We start from the raw sequence: 22,415 nt of genomic DNA, 5'->3' as shown, positions 1-22,415 counted from the left end.
CCATCGGATATCAACATACATGTTTAACGATGGAGAATGCTACACACATACACACATGTGTGTGTGTTTTTTTTTTTTTTTTACATATATACAAATTCACATACCCTAAACCTAAACAAATGAAACTCAAATGTGATATCAATAATGGATAGACACACTCTCAAGTGATAAGGTAACAAAACTCTCTTTGACGAGATGAGTTTCTCAAACTAAGAATCTCTGAATTAATATCCATGGGATAGATAATGGAAATGATATGACTATCCTCCATGTAATGAGCTAATGAGGATCACCACTTAGGGTGGAGAGAATATGGAGCAAAACAAGTATAAATAGAATAAAGAATAAGAGATGAAGAACACAACCAATGAGATATGATGGAATGCAGTAATGTGATGGTGGGAAAAATAATAAGAGAAAGATGTGCATGTAGGCCCAAGGCTCACGAAACTCCTAAATGAAGCATACATACACCAAAAGTGCCCTATCCCAATGTAGAAATGTAAGCAAGACAATAAGAAAGAAAGAATCTAATGCATATGCAAGGCTCAATGGGCTAACAACGATCTATATGTCAAAGGGAATAACAAGGTACATGGCTAACCAAAATGATGACCACCCATCCTACGACCATGGTCTCAAACATAATACTTCTTCAGCTGATTTACGTTAGTTGGCTCCGAGAATCGATTTCCATCTAGATCCATCAACCATATAGTGTCCATTGGGGTTAGCTCGCTAATGAAATAAGGTCTACTCCAATTGGGTCTGAACTTCCCTCTAGGATCTCTAATCAATCCTTTGATGACCTTCAAAACCAAGTCACCTCTATGTAGCGGTCTAGGCTTGACCCGCTTTTTGAATGCACGAGCCATCTTCCTCTAATAGGCACAAACATGGTATGCTGCCCTCAATCTCCTCTCATCTAGGAGATTGAGCTGGTCTAATCGAGCCTAAGCCCAATCTGCCTCTGAAATCTGCTGCTCTAATGCTCCTCTCAATGAACTCATCTCTATCTCAATTGGTAGCACTGCCTCCATACCATACACCAAAGAGTAAAGTGTGGCTCCTGTAGAGGTGCGAAAAGAAATCCGATAAGCCCACAATGCAAATGGAAGCTTCTCTGACCAATCCTAAGAAGTCTTAATCATCCTCCGTAAAATCCTCTTAATATTTTTATTCGTAGTCTCTACCATTCTGTTAGTCTACGACCTGTACGCATACGATCTATGATGTTGGATCCCGTATCTCTATAATAAAATGTCAACATCTACTCTGAAATGTACTCCTCTGTCCGAAATCAGCTCATGAGGGACTTCATAGCGACAGATAATGTGTGATATGATGAAACTAGTGACCCCAGATGATGTCAATCTCGCATATGAAACAACTTCCACCCACTTGGTAAAGTAATCGATAACGACCAAAATGAACTCATGACCACTAGAATACTTCAGAGAAATCTTCCAATAATGTCTATACCCCATACTGAAAATGGTCATGGCGAAGTCAATGCATGTAACTCTGAAGGTGGCACGTGAATAAGGTCCCCATGAATCTGACACTCTGGACATTTCTGAACAAACTGATAACAATCTATCTTCATGATCAACCAAAAATAGCCAGTACTCATGATCTTACGGGCTAACATATGTCCTCTCATATGTGGTCCACAGACTCCCGCATGAACCTTTCTCATCACTCGATCAACAGATGCGCGATCTACCCATTTATGTTTCCCTTCATTAGGTATTTGAGCCTAGTTTCCCTTCATTTCTATTACCTTATCACCCTAACCTACATTACATCCCGTGTCTTAAGACCACCCTGAGGCCATGGGATTAGATGTCATCTTCGACAACCCCTACTTGGACAGGTGTTTGAGATTTGGTTGATATTTAGATATCATCATGCTTCTTCTTCTGGGAGACACCTTTTTGATGTTTAGACCCTATTTAGTTGTGGATATGGATGACTGGGATTGCACATTTGATGATGGATGATCTGATGTTGTCTGATTTTTCGATCTACCATACATCTGATGCGACACTAGAGCATATTTCCGTTTTAGTTAAGATTTGTAGACCTCCATTGATTTGCATGATCATACTCATTTACGAGATACACATTGAGACGATGACTTGATTGTTATCTTATCATGATCCCTAGTGGAGTCGCCATTTTGTGGACCCCGCATTTTGCTCGATGTGTTCTTACTCGATGACGAAACTCGTTTTTTTATTTGTTTGGTGAAAATATGATTTTTTTTAGAAAAAGATTTGGAGTTGCCACTTATTTTTGTTTTATTTTTTAAGGGAAAAACAAAATAAAAAAAAAACCTTAAGTACGACTCCTGAAGGAAAAAATAGGTTTATAAAAAACCGAGTTTGGGTCCAGGGATCAGATTACTTATTAGGAAGATACGGTAAAAGTACTGTAGCACCCTTCTAAGTCCCTAAAAACGGGTTTCTACTAAATAAGGTGAGACAGATTTGACAATTGATAATGAAATAAATGAATATCAATGAAATAATCAAATAAAAAAACGAGTTTCGTCATCGGATGAGAATGCATCGAGCGAAATGTGAGGTCCACATATACAAATGAACAACACTCTCCAACTAGGATATATAAAAGACATTAGATCAACTCAAATTCACATAGAAGTTTGTTGTGTTTACCTATTATTTAGTTCTCGATTCAAATTAGTGGTAAAAGTTGTTTCTACTCATTTATTCAATTGTTATTTTTTAACTAATTTACTCATATTTAAAATTATAATCCCTACCTTTATCTTTTCCACCGTAAAAAGCACCATGTAAGCATTAAAATCTCAAAAGTTAATGAATTGATTTCAATATTTGAACATATATTTCAATCATAAGTTCATAAATACATACCACATAGAAAAAAATTTGTATATTTAGAGAACGTTATTCACTTGATAATTTTTAACGGTACCTTCAATATTTTGCGGGCTGCGCTATTAATATATATTTAAAAAAAAATTCCCCCAAAAATCCTATCCACTGCCATCATAATCAAATCCCGATAATTTACACCTGGGTATTGATCTAACGGTCAGCATATTTTTATCCTGTGAAATTAAAGTGCCACCATCAGAAAAATGTGCCACGTGTACACGAACGGGGCGCCTGCCATCAGACCTCACTAGCATCTTCTACATATGCTAAAAGGCTATCCCTATCGGCCGGATACGAACTCGAGGCTGTAGGGCGAAAGAGAGAAAATGGAGAAATATTTCGGAAACGCGTACAGAGGCGACCCGGGCGTCCCACACGCCGACCCGGACCGATTCGTCAACATCTGGATTGGATCCATCGCCTTCTCGGCACTCACTTGGGTTAACCCCTACATGTGGCAGCTCTCCAATCAATTCAAGTACTCTCTCAATTTCTGTGTGGTTGCTGAGAAAATAAGGGAACTGATAAATGAGTTTTGAAAAATCTATTGAATCTTTGTTTCTCAGACCATGGAAAATTCTGTCTCAAGTATGCATTGTTAGGCCGAGTGGAATATTTTGTTTTCTTGGATGTGGATTATGGATTGCCTATTTTCTGGGGTTCCAAGTGGAGCCTTAGGGTTTTTGTTTCTGCACGTGCTATTCTTTTTGAATTATCATAGGTTAAAATATTATTTGTTTGCTGATAATATCGAATAGGTGGTTTTAGTCTCGTGTACGAGTGGTTGTGTATGATGCAGGTTCTATTGTAGGGTTGAAAAGTAAAGAGTGTGGAAATTGGATTGCCCATCGCCTCATTGGTGTTTTAGGGTTTGTTTTATGGGGCTCATATTAATTAGGCACGGGTGAATGATGATAGGTGATGTATTGAACAACAAGTCAATAACCTGTTGCTTTACATAACATTCGCATCCATTCTGTTTTTCCTGTCACTTAATGTGATTGAATACAGCCTATTTTTTCATGTGATGATATCATTTTCGGTTCTGTTGGATTAAATTACTTGTGCCTTTTGATAATTTGGTGCAATGTTCCATTTTCTCGGTGACGTGTCTGTCTGAGCTATTTCTTATTACTTGTTATATGGTGTTTCAGTTGTGTTAACAGCCTGGTTGTTTATTTATTTATTTTTATATTAGGGTTGAAGCCTTCAAGGTCTACCTTTTCTTTGATTTCAGGGTACTCTTTGTATTGGGTCCTTTTTTGGTCTTCTATTCTTTCTCCCTCTTTCAATAAAATCTCTTATTGATCATTAATTGTATTCTTGGAAATTAACACATTGGGTGGGGGGGAGATTTTCTATTTTGGTTTGGACAATTTTTTGATAGGCTTTGGAAAAAGAAAAGGAATGAGGAGCATTGCTATAACTCATGTCATAGGATTTGTTTAGGATTTCATGAAATGCTACCATTTCAATTTTTTTGTTGTCATTTGTCACGATGTCCATGGTTTTATGTAATAGTCCTATTTAAGTGACATGAAAAACTTATTAGTACTAATTTTTGTGTAAATGTATTTTGCATTCTCCATTTTTTTTTTGGATTTTATTTACTTTTTACTTCGGATTTGTCATTTTTTATGGGCAAGCAAAAAATACTATTAACCGCATCTAGCAAAAAAGTTGCCCAAAGTATACAGTGTACACATAAGGTGCCAAACGACATTGAACTAGAAGAGAGAGACAAAAAGACTACCCTCTCCCTTTACTTGGTACCTAACCAAGCAACCAAATTTACAATAGACATTCATGTCTCATCTATGAACTTACTAGCATAAACCAAAAGAGTACACAAAAAGAAGGTGTGAGCACTTGATTTGTTTGTTCCATTTTTTCAAGTGACCTTTGATTTATCTCTTTCCAAATGGTAAAAAATCAGTATAAAAAAACAGCCTTACACACATTCTTCTGTTTCTTCTTTGCAAAGAACCCATGTCACCTTAAAAAGGATTTCTCTTACTAGAGGAAGCAACACTACACTATGAAACAAGGAGAGAACTAATCGTCACAAGATCCTTGTTGTAGCACAATGAAAGAGGGTTTGATGCAATGGTAACATCTATTTACCAAGGTCTATCTTCTCCTTTTTAACTTATACAAAGTCAAAATTCTTTCCCAATCAAAGAACCTCACTTTCGTTGGAGCTCAAGAATTCTAAACTACTTCTACATGAAAAGTCTATATTCTCCGATCCAAATTGGATACATGTTCTCAATTGTGCCTTTTTTTATTTTTCAACTATCACTTTATTTGACAATTCCCAAACTCAAAGTTCCCACATGACCTAAATTTCTTTTAGGGGGTTATCTAGATATGAGGTAGGTTGTGCCTTTTTTACTTTTCAACTGTCACTTTACTTGACAATTTCCAAACTCAAAATTCCATGATTGGGAGTTAGAGACGCTAGAGGTTTTTCTGCAGAAAATTCAAAAGCATTCAGTTATGTGTGATGTACAGGATAGAATGACATGAAAGTAATTAGAGGGCTTTTGAAGATTTGGGAACCTTGAATCAATTGCTAAAATCCTCTCTTATGCTTTCCTTTTTGGATCAAGCATGATATAAAAGGAAATACTATGTCTTTGATCAATTTTATTGATTGGTTAGGGGCTAAGTAGTTGTGGGCAGGTGGTGTTTTTCCTTTGATTGCCCTCCTTTCTTTGTTCTTTGCACTTGGTTCCCTTTGTATACTCTCTGTGTACTTTGGTGTGCTTTAGCCTTTCCTTTTTGTATCACCCTTTCTCTATCTATAACATTATTCTGTGTGCTTATAAAAAAAATAAAAAATGTGAAACTCTCCTTTTTTTTCCTTCTCCTTGGTATCAATCTACCATTTAATCAAAGTATGACTCTCTCTCAAGTGCTCTTCACCCCAGAGGAAGTCTCTTTGATTCTTTTCAAGTCAAGTTCACCCTTCTTGCAATGACAAAAAGGGATATAAAGTAAATTGTCTGGCTACACTAGGTGTTTTTAATAAAAGTAAATCTCCCACATATTCATAGGTATTGTATCTTCCAATAGAGAGCTTTTTGTGAAATTTCTCTTCCACCATATTGCAAACCCCTAATGATTTAAGGAAGCACCAAATGGAAGGCCCTAATAAATGGCAGTGAGCTCCCCTCCTCTATATCCTAACTCCTCCACATTGGCTAATACCCCAATTGGATTGACTCTCATCTTCCAATCAATTTTCAGCCTGAGAAAATACATTAAACCACATGAGAGTTTAACTTAGATACAACACTTGATCTCTAAAAGTACCAGGAAGACTAGGAAATCACCTACAAACAAAAGTTAGGACACCTCTGCCCCTTCATTGCCTCTTCTAAATGAGGAGAAGAGTCCCTGCCTTAAACACTTCAAACTCTGGAAAGAACTAGTGGAAGTTCTATTAACTAACTTAGGAGCAGGAATTTCCAGTTGACATGGTCATGACTCTTCTCAATGTCAAAGCTTACACTGTTAGTAGAACTCTTCAACCGTGAATCCATGACCTCATTTACAATAAGCACTGGATCCAAAATTTGTTTATTCTCAACAAAGGTCTAATATGAATTGAAGACCACTCTCTCCACTACTTTCTTAAGCCTATTAGCCAAAACCTTTGCTTGTAGTTTATATATATAAGCCTCTGATCATACTTTTTTTTTGATAGGTAAAGAAAATTCATTAAGAGCCAAAAGGCTAGAGAAAGGGTATACACGTAGTATACCAAGTACAAATCAGCAAAAAACAAAAGGACGAACAAGCCTGACCCTTACTTGGTGGCTAGCCAGTCAACGAAATCTATCAAAGACAATGTGTGTTCCTCTATGTATACCCTAACCCAATTCACAAAAGTGTACAAAAAAATGGATTTAATATCTTGATCGTTCCTCTCAATATCGTCGAATGCCCTTCTATTCCTTTCTTTCCAAATGGTCCATATTAGGCAGAGGGGGGCAGCTCTTAATATCTTAGTCCCTTAGAAAGGAGAGGGAAGTCTTGAAAGACCTTACACCAATTAGTATGATCAGAGATATAAGCCTCTGATCATACTAATTGGTGTAAGGTCTTTCAAGTCTTCCCTCTCCTTTCTAAGGGACTAAGATCAAGAACATGACATTTGTGGTGGAGGCTGGTGGTAGCTGTATACTTTTTGTATACCTTGGGCTGCTTTTTTGGCAGCACTTTCTAATATATCTTCCTTTTTTATCTATCAGGAAAAAAAAAAAAAAAAAAAAAAAAACAAACAAAAAGATCAAGAACATGCATTTAAACTTTTAAAAGGCCTTACTCATAAAGCTCCCTGAAGAAGCCCAAGACTACATTCTTCACGAAGTCCCAACAATGCGGCCAAAGTGCAATAGGATTCAAATGTGGCCTGAATCATGGGGATTGAGAAGCCATAGTATATATTAGTTTTGAAAATCAAATCCCCATATACAAGTATGAAACTGTATTTATGAATATACACAGAGGTTTTCACTCGAAGTTTTTCCACTGATGTATAAAATACTGAAACAATTCAACATTGGATGTTAAAATGTGGCCTAATACATGGTTGATTGGTGAAATTTCCCTTATGTATACCCTAAAGGAAGTGAAGCCATATTCCATCTAAGTTTCATTAACCAGTCACCAAAGTAGTGCTACTTGACACATCATGGTGTAATGGCACTACAAATAGAATTTGCTAGCTTATCTTTAAAAAAATGCCCATAATGTTTACTAGGAACAATATTTTTATCGCATGAGATTCTATTATGTAATTTCCCATTTATTCATCAGGCTCTTTTTGTTTAGCATGAGGGTGTTGGAAGGTGAGTAGAAGTGGCAACTTTTTTGCATTAAAATAGTGTGCAACATTGTTTTTGTTAAATAATGTTTCTAATTAGCAAAGAATACAACGGTATTTTCCTGAGGTGTACCTGTATTTAAAAATTTATCTGCAAATGTTAGAAACTTGTGCTTAACAAAACACAGACATTTATAGAAAAAAGGGGAAAAAAAGAAGGTAGAAAGCCCATCTTATGAGATCATAATTTTTCACATGTAGGGTTGAGTTGCTATTGCCTGCCTGTTCAATTACTTCCCTGATTAATTTGTAGCTTATCTATCTATTTGCTTGGGTTCTTTGTGAGCATCCTGTTCAATTACTTCCCTATAAAGTTGGGCTATGTAAACAATTTTGCCTTCTTTTAATCAATAAATTTGACTCTGTACTTCATCCTGAAATATTAAATAAAAACCATTCAGCCTTAAATCTTGGACTACTTCTAATGTGCAGTTGGCATGACAAAGCAATGTTATTTGAGCAACATCACTGGAAGAAAGCACTGGCAAAAAAGCAACCATATAAATTCAAGGTATGGCATTTCATCTCGATCTGCAATTCCCCATAGTCATGCTTCTTAGTTTTTAATACTTAAATGATAATGTCTAATCTGGGTGGTTTTTTGCTGAATTCAAATATTTGTTTTTTCCAGTGGAACCAGTACATGGACAGGGACCTCCGTGACTCGTACTACTTCAACTGGCCTGTCTACTTCCCCTAGATGTATCTTCCATGTTGGCCTGCTCTGCTTTCATTCTGAACTTTTTAAAACAATGAAACTATTGTAGCCTGAAGATGGAGGCTTATGCTATTTTCCTCCTCTTCCCCCACCCTAGTTTGTTGAATTTAAAGCTTCGCAACTAAATGCAGCATATTTAAGTACATTTATTTTTAAGCGTATTCTATTACCATTTTATGCCCATTTACAACATGAAAGAGCTAGAAAAAGATCAGTGAATGATGGATGAATATTTTGTGTTAAAATTTTAAAACCCAAACTGAAGTAAGAAATGGATCCAGCGAATGCAGCAACTGTAATAGGATAGTAATTGCAAATTGCAATCGCCTCTTATGTTTCTTCCCATAGAGTGCCAGCAGCATGCCCCTTGATAGCTGATGATTACAAATTTGGAATGCATGTAAATGGGCAATGAACCGTGCCAAGTGAGTTCTTTTTGCAGGTTCGAGCATGCTCAGGCTTGTTTAAGTTCATGGGTGCTTCACGCCCATAATTTTCTGTTTCATATTTTTGTTTGACAAGGAACGGCCGAGGTTGTACAGTTGCAGAAATTGGCCATTATAACATCTCCTTAAATTTTGGGTCTTTTGGAACAGGCTTTGGCTTCAAGTGAACCATAACAATGAGCCAAGCTAGAGTTCCAACTTCTGGGTAAGCCCTCCGTGCACACAGGAGGGGATCCGTGCAGCAGGCACCACATTGTTAAATGTCTCGAGGACTGGTGTGGATGATGGCTATTTCCTGACGGCTCAGCAGTCGAGGGCTGCAATCTCTGAGCTGGCCTTCTCATTTTTTTTTTAGAAGTTTATGATGAGTTAAATTAAATCATACCGATCCATCTAATTTTAAAAAGACATTAAACTCTCAAAACTTATAAAACGAACCAAATAAATAAATAATAAATAAACAAAAAGTGAACTTGTCTGAGTTTGACCGAAGAAGAAAGGAAAAATATGAAATAAATAAATAATCGTGGCCCTCTTGTTTTTCACTGTAACAACTGTAAGGGACTTCACCACAAACCCCTACCTAGAAGAAACTATAAAGTGCTTGAAATTACCAGAATTGTAAATACAAGATTTTGTAGACTCATCTGACGTGGTGCACTGTCTCCCCCCGCTCTTTCGTCACTGTTATCCTATCCGAAATCCAAAATCCAGGTTGCAGTCTGACTAGAAATGGCAGTTTTTCTTCGTTATCAGCATCTTCCATCTTCATCTCTGGCAGCAACGGCCTCACTTCAACTCTCTCCTCCACCCTTTCCAACTAAAAGATTAGCTAATTTCGGCAACTGGGTTACTCATTTCCGCTCCAAAGCTGTCAACTTAGCCCTCTCCAGCGCGCTCACCCTCGGCCTATCTCTCACCTTTACAGGTCTTTATAATGCTTTATTGCTTCATTCCTATTTTTACGATGATCTCTATCTCTACAGATTCTGCTCATAGCGGTTGAATTTGTTTCATTTGCATAATGGTTCTGCATTTTAACTTGGAATTCTGGGGGTCTGTCATTTTAAGGTTGGGAATCAAACACAAGTCATGGGACCCCTCTGGATTAGATTAGAGGTTTGTTGTGTTTGGGCATATGAAGAACGTTTGAAATGAATAATGGCATACGCTTGAATATAAAGATGGTGCTGTAATTGCAGTTCACTTGTTGTAATTTGGCCCCTCCATTTGTCCCTTTTCATTTTTGCAACCTATATTTAGTTTTTTTGAACTATATTTCTTTTGAGTTATGCAAGATGTTGGAAAATTCTTTTTTCTTCGATCAGACAGAAGACTCAAAAGAGAAAAAAACCAAACTTTGTAGGAGTTGAATGTGCTGAGGCAAAGGTTGGGGTTAACAAGCCAGACTTGCTCCCGAAAGAATTTAGTCCAGTTATTGATGTTGCGGGCTTCCTCTCTGATGGCCAGGTGTGTTTGATTTTTCGTCTTCTTTTTTTGGTTTATCATTACTGTTGGCATTTCTAGGTACTGCCTGTTTCTTTGGATTTTCTGTTATTTTTTTAGAGTCATTCTCTTGGGAATATTTACACCACACCAGTTAGAGGAAGTGTTTTTTCTAGACTGATATCATATCAAGCATAGTTATAAATTAGCTGCTGTTATTTTGTTGATTTTAGTATCAGATTCTACATTTAAGGCTTTCTATAATTTTTGAAGTGGAAGGAAAAGTTCATAATGTTTGCTACCTTAGGCACAATTCACAATGCCCTGGCATGCATCTCTTTCTAAGAATCGATTTCTATATTAAACCAGGGAAGGTTTTATTAGACTTCAATGCCTTTCTTGCTTGGACCAACCTTGCCCTGGCTGCCAATACGATTTCCATTGCTTATCAGCACTCAAAAAGAAAAGTAGTCAGGAGCTATTACAAATAGAATTTGAGTACCACAATGAAAATCTAGTTGGACAAACAAGATAGGGATGGCCCTCTCAGCAATACTACCTTGGCGAGGAGACAAGACAGAAATAAGGGTTGAAATGCAGACCACTCACCGTGGTTCTACCTCCAGAAAAGATCATGAAAAAGGTGATCAGAATGGTACCTGAATCCATTTACGATCCTGAGTTTCCAGATACATTGCACTTCCAGTTGGGTTGAGTCTGCCACTCGGCCCTAAGATGGATCAAAGAAGAGTAGGAACCTCTCACCGGTTTTTGGAAGTTTCCATCTGTGAATGATACATAGAGTCAACTGCTGGCTGGACTGGGTTAGGAAGTTTGAAATCAGAAATCAACTAAAAAATAAAAAACTAGATCTCAATGTCCATCTCATTATCAACACATCTTAGTTTAAGGCGAGACACCCTTTTTTTGCATGCCCAGACTGATTACCAAAAGGGTATACCCATTGTTGAGTTTTGAGTAGTTTAACCATGAAGAATCTCTCTATCATGCAATCAAATAAGTGGAAGATTCATTAAATTGTGAAATGTTACCCTGCCATAATGAGATGTGCTTCCAATGCCAATGAAAAGTGACCCATCCTACAGTATCTAACATCCAGAAATTTGCCAAATAAAATTATTCCAAACTGTAATATCACAACCACCTCACCCAGGACCATTGCAAGGAAAACTATTACTGAAGTCCTTTTTATCTGGTATTAACTTGGAACCATGTGCATCTAAATGCCTTTCATTCAGATTAGTGTAGTTGTATGTAAAGCAACCATATGCTTTGCGCCTCATTGAAGACCACACCATTCATTGAAGATAAAAGTACATCAAACCCATATGAAGCTTTACCTTGAGTAGATTGTATCCATCGAGCAAATATAGGTTCAATCAAGATTTGTTTCTCTAGAGTACCAACAGCAAGTACATATCATTATGAACATAACGTCCTAATATATGAAACCCCAAAGAGAGGCTGACCTAACTTAAATGTGTGAAGACTAGCTAAGCCAACCTAGGTGAATACCTGTTTGTTGTTCTAATTTTAAAATTTTTGAGCAAACTATAGTGCAAATTACAATTAGTAATGCAATAACAAAAAAAGTAAATAGAGAAGAAAGGAAAGAGATGCAAACACAAAAGAGATGCAAACACAATACTATAGTGGTTCAGCAATTATCTATCTCCACTCTCCTTAACTTCTTCTTAAGCTTGAGGCTCTTTTCATTAATCCAAAGTTTTCTCGGATTAAAGCCTTCAAATCCTTGTACACTTGGATTCAAGGTTCCAATGGACCTTTACAATGTCTTAAGTGCTCCCTCACACCTAAACAAAATCCTCCCACAAGATACAAAGGGTAATTAACTCAATTTTGCCTCTCTTAGTTTGCAATAAAGCTCAAAATACAATTGAAATACAAGGATCAAGGGTGCACCAACTAGTTATTCAAGTTTAAGAGTAGGTGCACTAAAAAAAACAATGAGAACTTTTTAATACAAGGTATCAATGATTATTCAAGTTTAAGAATGGGTGCACTCAAAGAAAGCAATGAAGGCTCTTTTACATAAGGTATCAATGATTTTTAGGAGTAGGTCACCTCATAAATGAAGTTTGAGTCTTAAATAGGAGTTTGAAGTTGAAACTAGTCGTTGGGCACAATTTTAACTGGTCGACTGAACAGTTGACCACCAACTAGCCATTTGTGTAAGTGATCGCTGGAGGGCCAGATTGCCCAACTGGTTGCAGTACTAGTTGACCGATAGCTCAACCGGTTGGGGTCCATCAACCGGCTGTGAGACTGGTGGCCACTGCCACTTTCCTGCCTCAGTCCCTCCTTGACCGATCAACCGGAAGCCTTCTTCTCATTCTATTTTGTGGTTTTCCAAGTTTTGAGCTATAAAACATTGGGGCATCATTGGCTAGGTATGACTCCTTATGAATTTTGAAAACTGTTTGTACTTCAATGGCATTGATAAAGGTGGGTTTTCACTTCATCCAATTTTTGTAATGAAATTCTGACAATCTTAGAAGAAATTGAATGAGATTTTTATCAAAAACTAAAGGTAAGGTGACTTTGAACATTTTTATTCAATCCTAACTTAGCACACCTCAACTTTACATGCATAAGGACCAAAAATCATTTTTTAATACTTGGAACGCTTCTCTTGGTGCATGGTCTTGTGTCCTTGGCTTGATTTGATCCTTCTATTGATTTGTTAATTTTAAACCTGCATAAACAACACCATTGAATATCTATTCTTTGGTTTTTTAATAATCAAAATCCATGGTGGGGAAACCTTGAGCTAACAAAATGGATATGATAGCTCCTTTATGGTCTAACATTCTTGCCAATACATTATTCTGATTCTGTTCTGGATTGTAATCTCTGATGGAAGATATAGCTTCTCAAGCAAAAGATCATGTCATGATGAATTCTGCGATGTGTCTGTGCCCATCCCCAACCCTTATTTGATTAGAAAGGGAATGAATCTTGATCCTTTATTTCAATGGATCCCCTTCCATGCTGCAATCAAAGTAAAGCACATTAGCGCAGCCCTTTTCTTGCAGCTAGCGTGCTTTACCATCCTCAAGGACCAAGTTGTTCTTCAACTGGAAACTTTTCTTGTCTAATGTTATTAAGTTATCTCAGGAGTGCATATTCAATCTCTTCCATGTTTATAGTTCTTAAACCTTTAACCTAATCTCTTCCCTTGGCCATGTTCAAGTTTTCAATTACAACTCATTTGTCACATTTAAAGCTTCTGATTTCTATCATAGTCTTTGAATTAGTTAGACCTTTATATGAAGATTCTGAACTAGGTTAATAGAGTGATTTTGGTGGGTTGGTCTCTTTCATGACCTATGTCCCCTGTAGGTCTCTTGGTTAGCATTATTTTGGTTTTCTCAGCGAATCTGGAAGTAGTGCTGCCATTGAAACAACACAAGCAAATGAAGAGAACATTCTAATGCTATGTGGATAATTTGCAGGAGAAGAGGCTGGCACAGGAGATCACTAATATTGAAAAGGATACAGGATTCAAGTTGAGAGTTCTAGCTCAGAACTATCCTGACACCCCTGGTATATTTTATTGATCTTTAAATAATTTATTTCTTTACTTCTTCCTACTTTTGTTTGTCCTAGTTTAAAAAATTGAAGGAACAACTGAAATCACTTTAATTCCTCAACTTTTACAGGGTTGGCCATTAAAGAATTTTGGCAAGTAGATGATAGAACTATTGTCTTTGTTGCTGATCCCACCTTTGGTAAAGGATTCAACATGCTACTCTCTTTAGACTACATTTTCAGTTAGCTGAATTTGTCTTTTTGGCCAGGTAATATACTCAATTTCAATGTGGGGGCTTCAGTTGATTTAGACATTCCACGTAGTTTCTGGAGCCGTTTGGCTGGGAAGTATGGAAATATATTTTACTGGAAAGAGAAGGTGAACTCACCCTGTTGCTTGGATCACTGTATCTTATTTGTCAGTCGTTGCTTATGGTTTTATTAGAAAGTATAGTTATATTATCAAATGGCTGAAACAGGGGGAAGATGCTTCCATTGAAGCTGCTGTCATGGCAATATCAAATTGCTTGAGAGAACCTGTGGGCCCAAATAATTGCTCAGAGGTAAAATAGTACCACCAAGGATACTGGAAATGAATTCTCTTTTACAAAATTTCAGGTTTCATTCTTGTAAAACGATTTTTGTAATAAATATGTAGCCCTTACAAGGGACGCATATTATGTATTATAAAGTTCAAATGGATGAAGGAACAATGTCATGCTTCCTCTAGATTTGTTTAAAGATAGGAAAGAAAGAAAGAAAAAAAACCCATGGATTGAGCCCACGGCAAATTTCAGTACCTGTGAATATTTGTTTAAAAATATAAAAATAAAAATAAGGCATAATGCAACTTGAAATTTTTGAGTCTGCATTCAGTACTGTGAAATGACTGTTTGACCAAAGCCTTGAGTGTTGCTGTGAGGAGGGCCATGGAAAAAGCCCGTAAACTCTTCTTCATGTTTTAGATGCCCAAAAGGCATAGACATATACTTCTTATGTTAATATTTACTTATATTTGGAGCATGCAGTGTCCTTCAACTAAATAGGACTTGGTAATCATCAGAATGCTCATTGGTTTTTTTATGTATTTATGATTACCATCTCATTTTGCCCATTTTAACACAGGCTTTCAAAAGTGGAACTTTCCTAATAGAAAATGGAGTTATTGCTAACTAACAATCTGTTGTTTATTGAATTTTTGGAAATATTTTGCATAGCTTGATAGTGAATATTCATTGTCTTGCATGATTTATTTATTTATTTATTTATTCTGAAATGCATTTGAGTGGTTGTAATTAAAAAAATGTAAGAATCGAAAAAGGACAGAGAGGAAAATGAAACTGAAATCTTTATTTGTTAAGCAGTTGGGATGAAGCACTTTTCTGCAACATCTTTATTTGAAATATATCTAGACTAAATAGTAAATAAATGAATTTGTACTCACCTACAGTATTTTGGTTCCTAAAAGGGGATCTTAATTGGTTCTATCTATTAATCCTCTCTCTCCTTTGTTCCCGGGTGCATTCCTGGAAACAAGATAAACAAGAAGGCAAACAGTCTGTCTGTCCATTAACTAGGAGTGCTCGTCCACAGAAATACCTCCATTATCTTAGCATAAAAACATAACTATACTTGGATCCAATTCTTAGTTGTCATCCTTGTCAGTAATTTCTTTTAGGAAAGTTAAAACAACCAAAAAGAATATCATGGAAATAATTGCATAACTCTTCTGGGGGTTGAAGAGAGTGGGGTGGGAAAGGATTGGTTCTACAAAATGCAGCATTCTTTTTAACTTACTGAGCTCCCCTGTTGGACATCTTTAACCCTTTTCTCTTCCTGAATCTTGACTCATGAGAATGGGTCTCCATGTTCTGTCCTGCTGAGATAATTCAGCATTCACTGGATTGCAGATGTGGAAGTTAACAGTTTTATGCAGTAACAAACAAATATTACCATACATCATTTCCCAATGATAGAAGGGTATCATAAATTTATGCCCATCACCTGTGTGTTTATATGACTGGCAGGTGACTGGTGGTGCGCTTGCATCCAGATCTGACCATAATTTGATAGCTGTGGGCCATAAAGCCTAAATATATTATATTTTCTGGCAAGAATTTTGAGATATACACCACACAGCCATTTGTTAGGTTTCCTTTTCAGGGTTGTGTTGGAAAAAGTCAAAAAGGGAACTTGTCTTGTTCCTGGGGACCGCTATCAGTGGATCTATTGAGGGGAAACGCTATCGGTTTTTCCTTAAGCATGCCCAAGCTTCGAGCTCACTTGTTAGTTATAGCATTAGTAGAGAAAGTAGCTCGATAATTAGGCTTGCTTCTGTATTGTTGTTAGCCTTAGAGGGTGCTTTACTAATTGCTAGATAGAGACCTTTCAACTTAAGGTGGACCAGTTGAGTTTTTTCTGCCGTCAAGTTCTTATAATAGGTTTCTTAGCAGTTCATGAAGTCTAAAACTGATCAATTTCAGGAGCATTCGGCTAAATACATGAATTACAGTACTTTGTTTTGTTATTAATAATGCATATTTGATATCTTGATGTTCCAAAACTGGGCTCTAGTCAATCCACATCTGGAAGCGATTAACTTAAGAGTTAACTTCTGTGCTACTCAAGTATCCTTGCCTAAGAAAAGGAGAAGAAGAGGAAATAAAGAGTTTACTTGGTCTGAATATTTTGTTCATCAGAGGCTATTCTCTTTCATTTCAATTTTTGCTAGCCATAAAAATCTAGATTAACTCCTCTTTTATGTTAGTTTGTGTTCTTCCCCAGGTGTTCTTGTTGTGGATGATGATGATTTTTTCTTTTTTCTTTTTTTGCCTTTTACATTTTCCTTTTTATATTTTAATTATAGATAGGGAACCGACAGCGACTTTGTCCAAAGAAAATTTGGATATTGTTTTCCTGAAGGAACTTCCATGCATATTCTCGTCATCTGTTGTAAGTGGTGAGGAGAGACGAATTTTGAATTTGGTAACGACCAATCCGACCCCAAACAGTTGCAAAATGACAGAATCCTTCCTATTTTCTTGCTAACCAAAAGGGCCATCAATTATCTCATTTTTTTCTTTCTTTCAGGTCATCAACACTACCTAATATTTATGGAGTTGTTGAGGTAGTTTTGGTTAGTCCTCAAAAACTCTACAGAGAAAGCACCGAGTGCAACCATAAAATTAGGGCCTCATTCCCTCTACAATCTTTAGCTTTACGGTCCCTTTTGGCAATCTGTGAAACTCTCCCTTTCGGTTTTATCTTACAGATGAAATTGTTCCATCAGGCTGTCCCTTCAGTCATAGAGATAGGTGCACTGTCACAGCAGTTGTATTCTTTTAATAAGCTACAAGCATTCAATATTGGGAAATTGATAAGAGTTTGGTGGCTACAGTGGGGATGTGATATGGTATGAATTACTTGTATTTATATTAATCCAGTGAAAATGGACAAGAACACAAAATGTAGTGTGGAACAGAACCCCAGTGATCAATGATTTACTCCTTTACAAGATACAACAATGGAGTGAAAAGATTGCAAAAGATAAAATCAGCAATCATGTGTTCAGAAATACATAACCTAATTGGAGATTGAAAGGAATCATTAAGCTTCATAGAATGGACAGATCAGAAAAAAAAAAAAAAGAAAGGAAAAAGTGTGATTGGGCTGGTGAGAAGCTAAATCAGGTTAAGGACTTGGAGAAAGGATGGTTGGTGCTTAAAGAGCCATGTAATCTGTTAATATGCAGGTATTTAATCAAATATGAAACTGATCAGTACATTATTAGATCCAATGATTTTTACACTATTGCTGCTTTAGTTTGTCTATAATTTCGATACAACAAGCTGTTTTTAGCATTTATTGTAGTAAATAGCCTGTTATGATATCAGTTTGAAGAACCCAGATAATGATTTGCACAATACCAGGGAGAAAAGGAAAGAGGGAGTCCTCTGTTTGTGTACATAAAGTATGATGCTTAATCAATTCACAAATCATTATGTCCTTTGAACAGATGATTACAGATCAATGCTAACTTTTAACAAAAGAGGAAATAATCAGAGAAGTACTATGATTATACCTGCTCCAAGAAACCAAGAACAACCAACTTGGAGAAGCTATCTAAAAAGAATACAAGAATAGATATATATATTCTTCTTGCAACTTTGTCTAGTGATGGCATCATAATTTACAGGTAGCCCACCTTCTAGCCATTGCAGTTGGCTCTCTCCTGGGTTGCAGAATCTTCTGTAACTCTTCCGGTTGACAAGGGACTGCAAGAGTTCCCTTCTGTTCAAATCCATATTCTTCTTCAGCTTGCTCCAGCAACCTTAAGAATGCAGGATTAGTAAGGTAGCACAAATCAACAATGAACCTCTTTGGCTCTCCACCCATAACCGCCCAGACTGCAAAATGGCCTTCCTTTACATCATCCGGCACCATTGTTGCTGCTTCCAGTTCTTCATCATACTCAACATCATCCTGAACCACCATCCTTTTAGATGGTACGAGTGAGAGAACCAGCTGAAGTTTTCTAATGAAATGCTCAAGCTTCATTAGGCCTCTGCTTTCTTCCCCAGTTCTCTTGGCATCAGACATCTCAGAGTAATGATAGTTAAAGAGCTTGTTTGAAACTTATTTGATTTCTTATCTTTTTCAGAGAGCTTATGAGCTAATTTATACGGGTGTGCGAACAAGATGGGAGACATAGCTGAAATTTCTACGCTGTTCATCGTAGGGCCAATTGTATATTGGTGAGACTACGCATCATTTAATGCATTTTGATGGGTTATTTCCCATGTTTTTCCTTGCATGGTGGGGTCTTGAAAATGGGGCAACCGTACGCGGTACAGCTACGAAAGGCTCCCATATTAAAGGCATTCTTTCTCTCTCTCTACCCTTTTATTTAGGATAATCCATGAAGTCCAGTGTTTAATGGCGGTGAGAAGTGTTTATTTTTTCACAGTCAAGATCTTTTGGCATCCAACTGAGCTGTATTTGAGGCTTCAAGGCTTCTATTTTTTTTGGCCATAACACAGGAAATAGCTTTTCCTCTTTAATGCTAGCCATTTGATTGAAGACTTGGAGTACAACATGCAGTTCGTGTTGGAAGAGGAAAACCAATAATACCACACTACGTATATTTAATCAATAAAGTAGTCACTATCCAGAACCTTTTGGACCTTAGGGGGGTTAAAGAGAAGGTTGCATTACAACACTATTACTCTAATCTGGAAACTGCCAGTGGTATGAGCCAAAGCAAGGCCAGATATGGGGTTAGGAAATAGTTTTACACCGGGCAATTGATGCCCCTCTTAGGGTATTAATACATTAGCTGAGTCATGGATTCATGGTCCCAAGCAGAAGGATAATGTTGCTCCAATTGTTCTTGGTTTGCATACTGAATTTCGAATGTAGAAATTGACAACAATCTCTATTATCGGTGGACAGAACAAGGAACCAATATACTACCGACAGTTCTTCCTCAAGTTGACAAATGGGAGTCTCTTGCTTTTGTTGAATATGTGCCGTCTTGTTTTGAATTTCTGAGGTAGGTGTAAGCAATTCTACAAAACCGGCTTAAAATCATGTCAATTATTGGGAAAGGCCCTGAAATCTTAGGAAAACAGTTTGTGGAATCAGGTTGATCAGAAGCCGGTGGTCCAAAGAAAATGGAAACAATGGCTGACTAAGTGTGAAATGTCATTCAGATCCAGTATTGAATCATGGAAGCTGTGCTGGATGAAGACAACTTGCTAATGAATATGTACGCATACACACACAAGAGAGAATGATGAAGATAGTGATTAATTTAGTTGATTAAATAACAGTTACCTGATTTATCTTCCTTCATATTTGAGCTTTTGGCATAAACATTTTCTGATGGGATGGTTTTTCATCTATCCACAATTGAATTTTCAGAATAAGACTGCAGGTCTGCAGAATGTATGGTGAAAGTGAGTTTTAGTCTTCATCCTTCTGTTTCCTAGTGATATCTTTTACTTGGCATCCCTACAAGGAAATGAACAGAGAAAACGGATAGCCTGTACTGTTATACAGTAGCTGTTTCCCCATTTATTTACTTCTCCCCTTCATTGGTTTAACACCCAAAATGGTCAATAAGAGACAAACTAGGAAGAAGCAAGCTACTCAGCTTTGCTGAAACTGACCTTGATCAAGTACCAAACAAGGAAAACAGCTTTTATGTAATTGATCAACTTTCTACTTAGCAGCAACTCTTCCATGGTTAAATTCCCCCTTGATCTTGGCGTGGTTTGAACTCAGCCCAATTCAGTGAAGAACCCTCCATGGTTGTGTGACTTTATTTGCAGTGACCACAAAGGATCTTCAACACCCAGAAGAGCCGGAAATGGACAGGAGAAAAGGAAGGCAGAGAGAAAAGAGGGATTGAAGTGGGGGCAATGGGATGAGATACTTCTGTGTCATCATCTGTAATTTCACTAGCAGGACAGTATCCATGTTCACCGTGGTACCAGTGCCAGGTAACGTGGTACCGTACCGTGGATGAATAGTAAGAACGTACGTACCTCACTCCCTCCCCGGCATCGGTGTCAGCCACGTGACATGTGGTGTCAAGAGATAGAAAGGGTCTGCAGATCTTGCCTTCAACTTGCCCTTTCATGTCTCTTCTAATAATACTGGCAGCAGTTACCATATGACTTTCTTTGCCTGGTGTTATTTTTAATCGCAACTGGCCGCCTCATAGTTGTCATTATCATCAAACCCATCATAATAAATCATCTTACCCTTTGTTTACCCAACCGTTCAACATCATTGTTGTTGAATTATTAATTAGCCACAACATTAATATGGAAGTATATGACAGTTCTCATGAAATTTCTTCAAACTCCATTAATGTCTTTCAATGACCTCACCATCAATGCTCAGAACTTGGGCCTTCATGGAGAGCATTTCCACCATGTTAAGACATCAAAATCAATTGCATTAATCCCATGAAATCTTCAAATTTTGTCATGGAAAGATGATTGAACTTAAAGCAATATTATTATCTCAGAAACTCCGACTTCACTGGAGTGCCATCTGTGCTCCGCTTTCTGCTTTTTCAAACGACACATGCTGAGGACATTCATTTAAGCAAAGCAGGTGAAATGTAAATAGCACTGCCCCGAATAATGGTAGCTTTGCTAGTATTAGTGTCCGATGGATGGGTAACAAATAGATGCACATTTAAAAGGGTAGGGGCCAAATGGTAGGGTCTGTGTCCGGGGTCATATATGACCTTGTTAAAGCCACTGGATCCCAGCTATAAGGGATAAGAAATTGAATGACTCTCATATGTCCATAGTTTTTGGCTGACCGACCTTTGATGCTGCATGATTTTATTGACCCCATGAATCCATGATAGGCGACAGCATGAGCTAGCATGAAATGAGGTTCGCAGCTTAGCCTTGATTTGATATAGGCGCTTTAAGCATACTTTCACCGGTAATAAGGTGAGGCCCCCATTAAGCTAGGTGCCCTTATGAACATGGATCCCGAACAGGGTTCTATTGCTATTGGATTCTAAGTTTTCTTGTTAGATTTTATGCTTTTTGATTCTTATCTTTTCGACCAAAAAGGAGCCAATAATAATGGAACACAACTGTTTTGCTGTAAACCTGTCGAAAAGCAATAGTTTTTATACAGAGAACATTCCCAACTTCTCGTTAGATTCTGAACTCTTACTATTCAACGTGAGCATACTATAGGTCCTTCAAAGAACTTCCATGCCCCTTTTGCAGGCCATGATTCGGAATTAATGCAAAATAATGAGAAATTGGAGGCTTGCTTCAGGCCTTTGGCATTGACATTAGAAGTGTTTAGTGGGATTTTCTTCCTGAAAACTACAGATGATTAATTTTATTTTTGGCTAAGTATGCTCATCTAAAGTATGGGAACTGATTTAGAAAATTTGTTAAATATTTGAGGGAGAGACGCTGTAGATATTAGGAGGGTGGTGGGGGGTCACTTCTATCTTTGAATGGTCGCAGAATCTTAATCGTTGAAGGGTATTAAATGGAGCATTTACGTGAAAGGAAATTCATGGTAGGTCCTAAAAAACGCGGTTATGGTTCCTGCCAGGGGTGCATTCCCAGGCCCTTTCCTTGTTTCCTCGCACTTTCCTTTTGCCCATGGTTTGCTCACAAAACTTTCGACAATAAAACAAACCTGATATTCAACCTATGATTTTTTTATATTTTGATTTCTAAAACAAATGAAAAAACTCAAATCAATCTACTCAAATGGTTGTATCTCTTCAAGCCTCCCATTATAAAATTTTTTTGTTTCAATTTATATCCTCTCCAACCTTTTTTCTTCCCAAATAATTTCTGAAGGCTTTATACCTTCTAAAGAACAATAAAATGGGGAAACCAGTTCACTTGAGCACCATC

General features: G+C 37.2%; 3 protein-coding genes across 3 annotated transcripts; 2 read left to right on the top strand and 1 right to left on the bottom strand.

The window, feature by feature from the left end:
- The first annotated feature begins 3,213 nt into the window (after positions 1–3,213).
- LOC117921346 lies at positions 3,214–8,708 on the top strand. The gene is made up of 3 exons (XM_034839219.1): positions 3,214–3,402; positions 8,251–8,329; positions 8,450–8,708. Exons 1-3 carry the CDS (start codon positions 3,251–3,253, stop codon positions 8,516–8,518), a joined length of 300 nt encoding a protein of 99 aa, XP_034695110.1. The 5' UTR covers positions 3,214–3,250; the 3' UTR covers positions 8,519–8,708.
- Positions 8,709–9,585: 877 nt separating this feature from the next.
- Positions 9,586–14,730, top strand: LOC117920071 (thylakoid lumenal 15.0 kDa protein 2, chloroplastic-like). Its single transcript, XM_034837423.1, has 6 exons — positions 9,586–9,910; positions 10,349–10,452; positions 13,926–14,016; positions 14,133–14,201; positions 14,271–14,380; positions 14,481–14,730. Exons 1-6 carry the CDS (start codon positions 9,715–9,717, stop codon positions 14,571–14,573), a joined length of 663 nt encoding a protein of 220 aa, XP_034693314.1. The 5' UTR covers positions 9,586–9,714; the 3' UTR covers positions 14,574–14,730.
- A 3,203-nt stretch (positions 14,731–17,933) lies between these two features.
- LOC117921098 (auxin-responsive protein SAUR40-like) lies at positions 17,934–19,017 on the bottom strand. The gene has a single exon (XM_034838893.1). The coding sequence runs from the start codon at positions 18,598–18,600 to the stop codon at positions 18,184–18,186; it is 417 nt and encodes a 138-aa protein (XP_034694784.1). The 5' UTR covers positions 18,601–19,017; the 3' UTR covers positions 17,934–18,183.
- Between the last annotated feature and the right edge of the window lie 3,398 nt (positions 19,018–22,415).

The sequence above is a fragment of the Vitis riparia genome, chromosome 8, assembly GCF_004353265.1.
Source record: "Vitis riparia cultivar Riparia Gloire de Montpellier isolate 1030 chromosome 8, EGFV_Vit.rip_1.0, whole genome shotgun sequence".
Taxonomy (NCBI): Eukaryota; Viridiplantae; Streptophyta; class Magnoliopsida; order Vitales; family Vitaceae; genus Vitis; species Vitis riparia.
The sequence above is the reverse complement of the archived record's forward strand: the minus strand, read 5'-3'. Positions and strand labels throughout refer to the sequence as shown.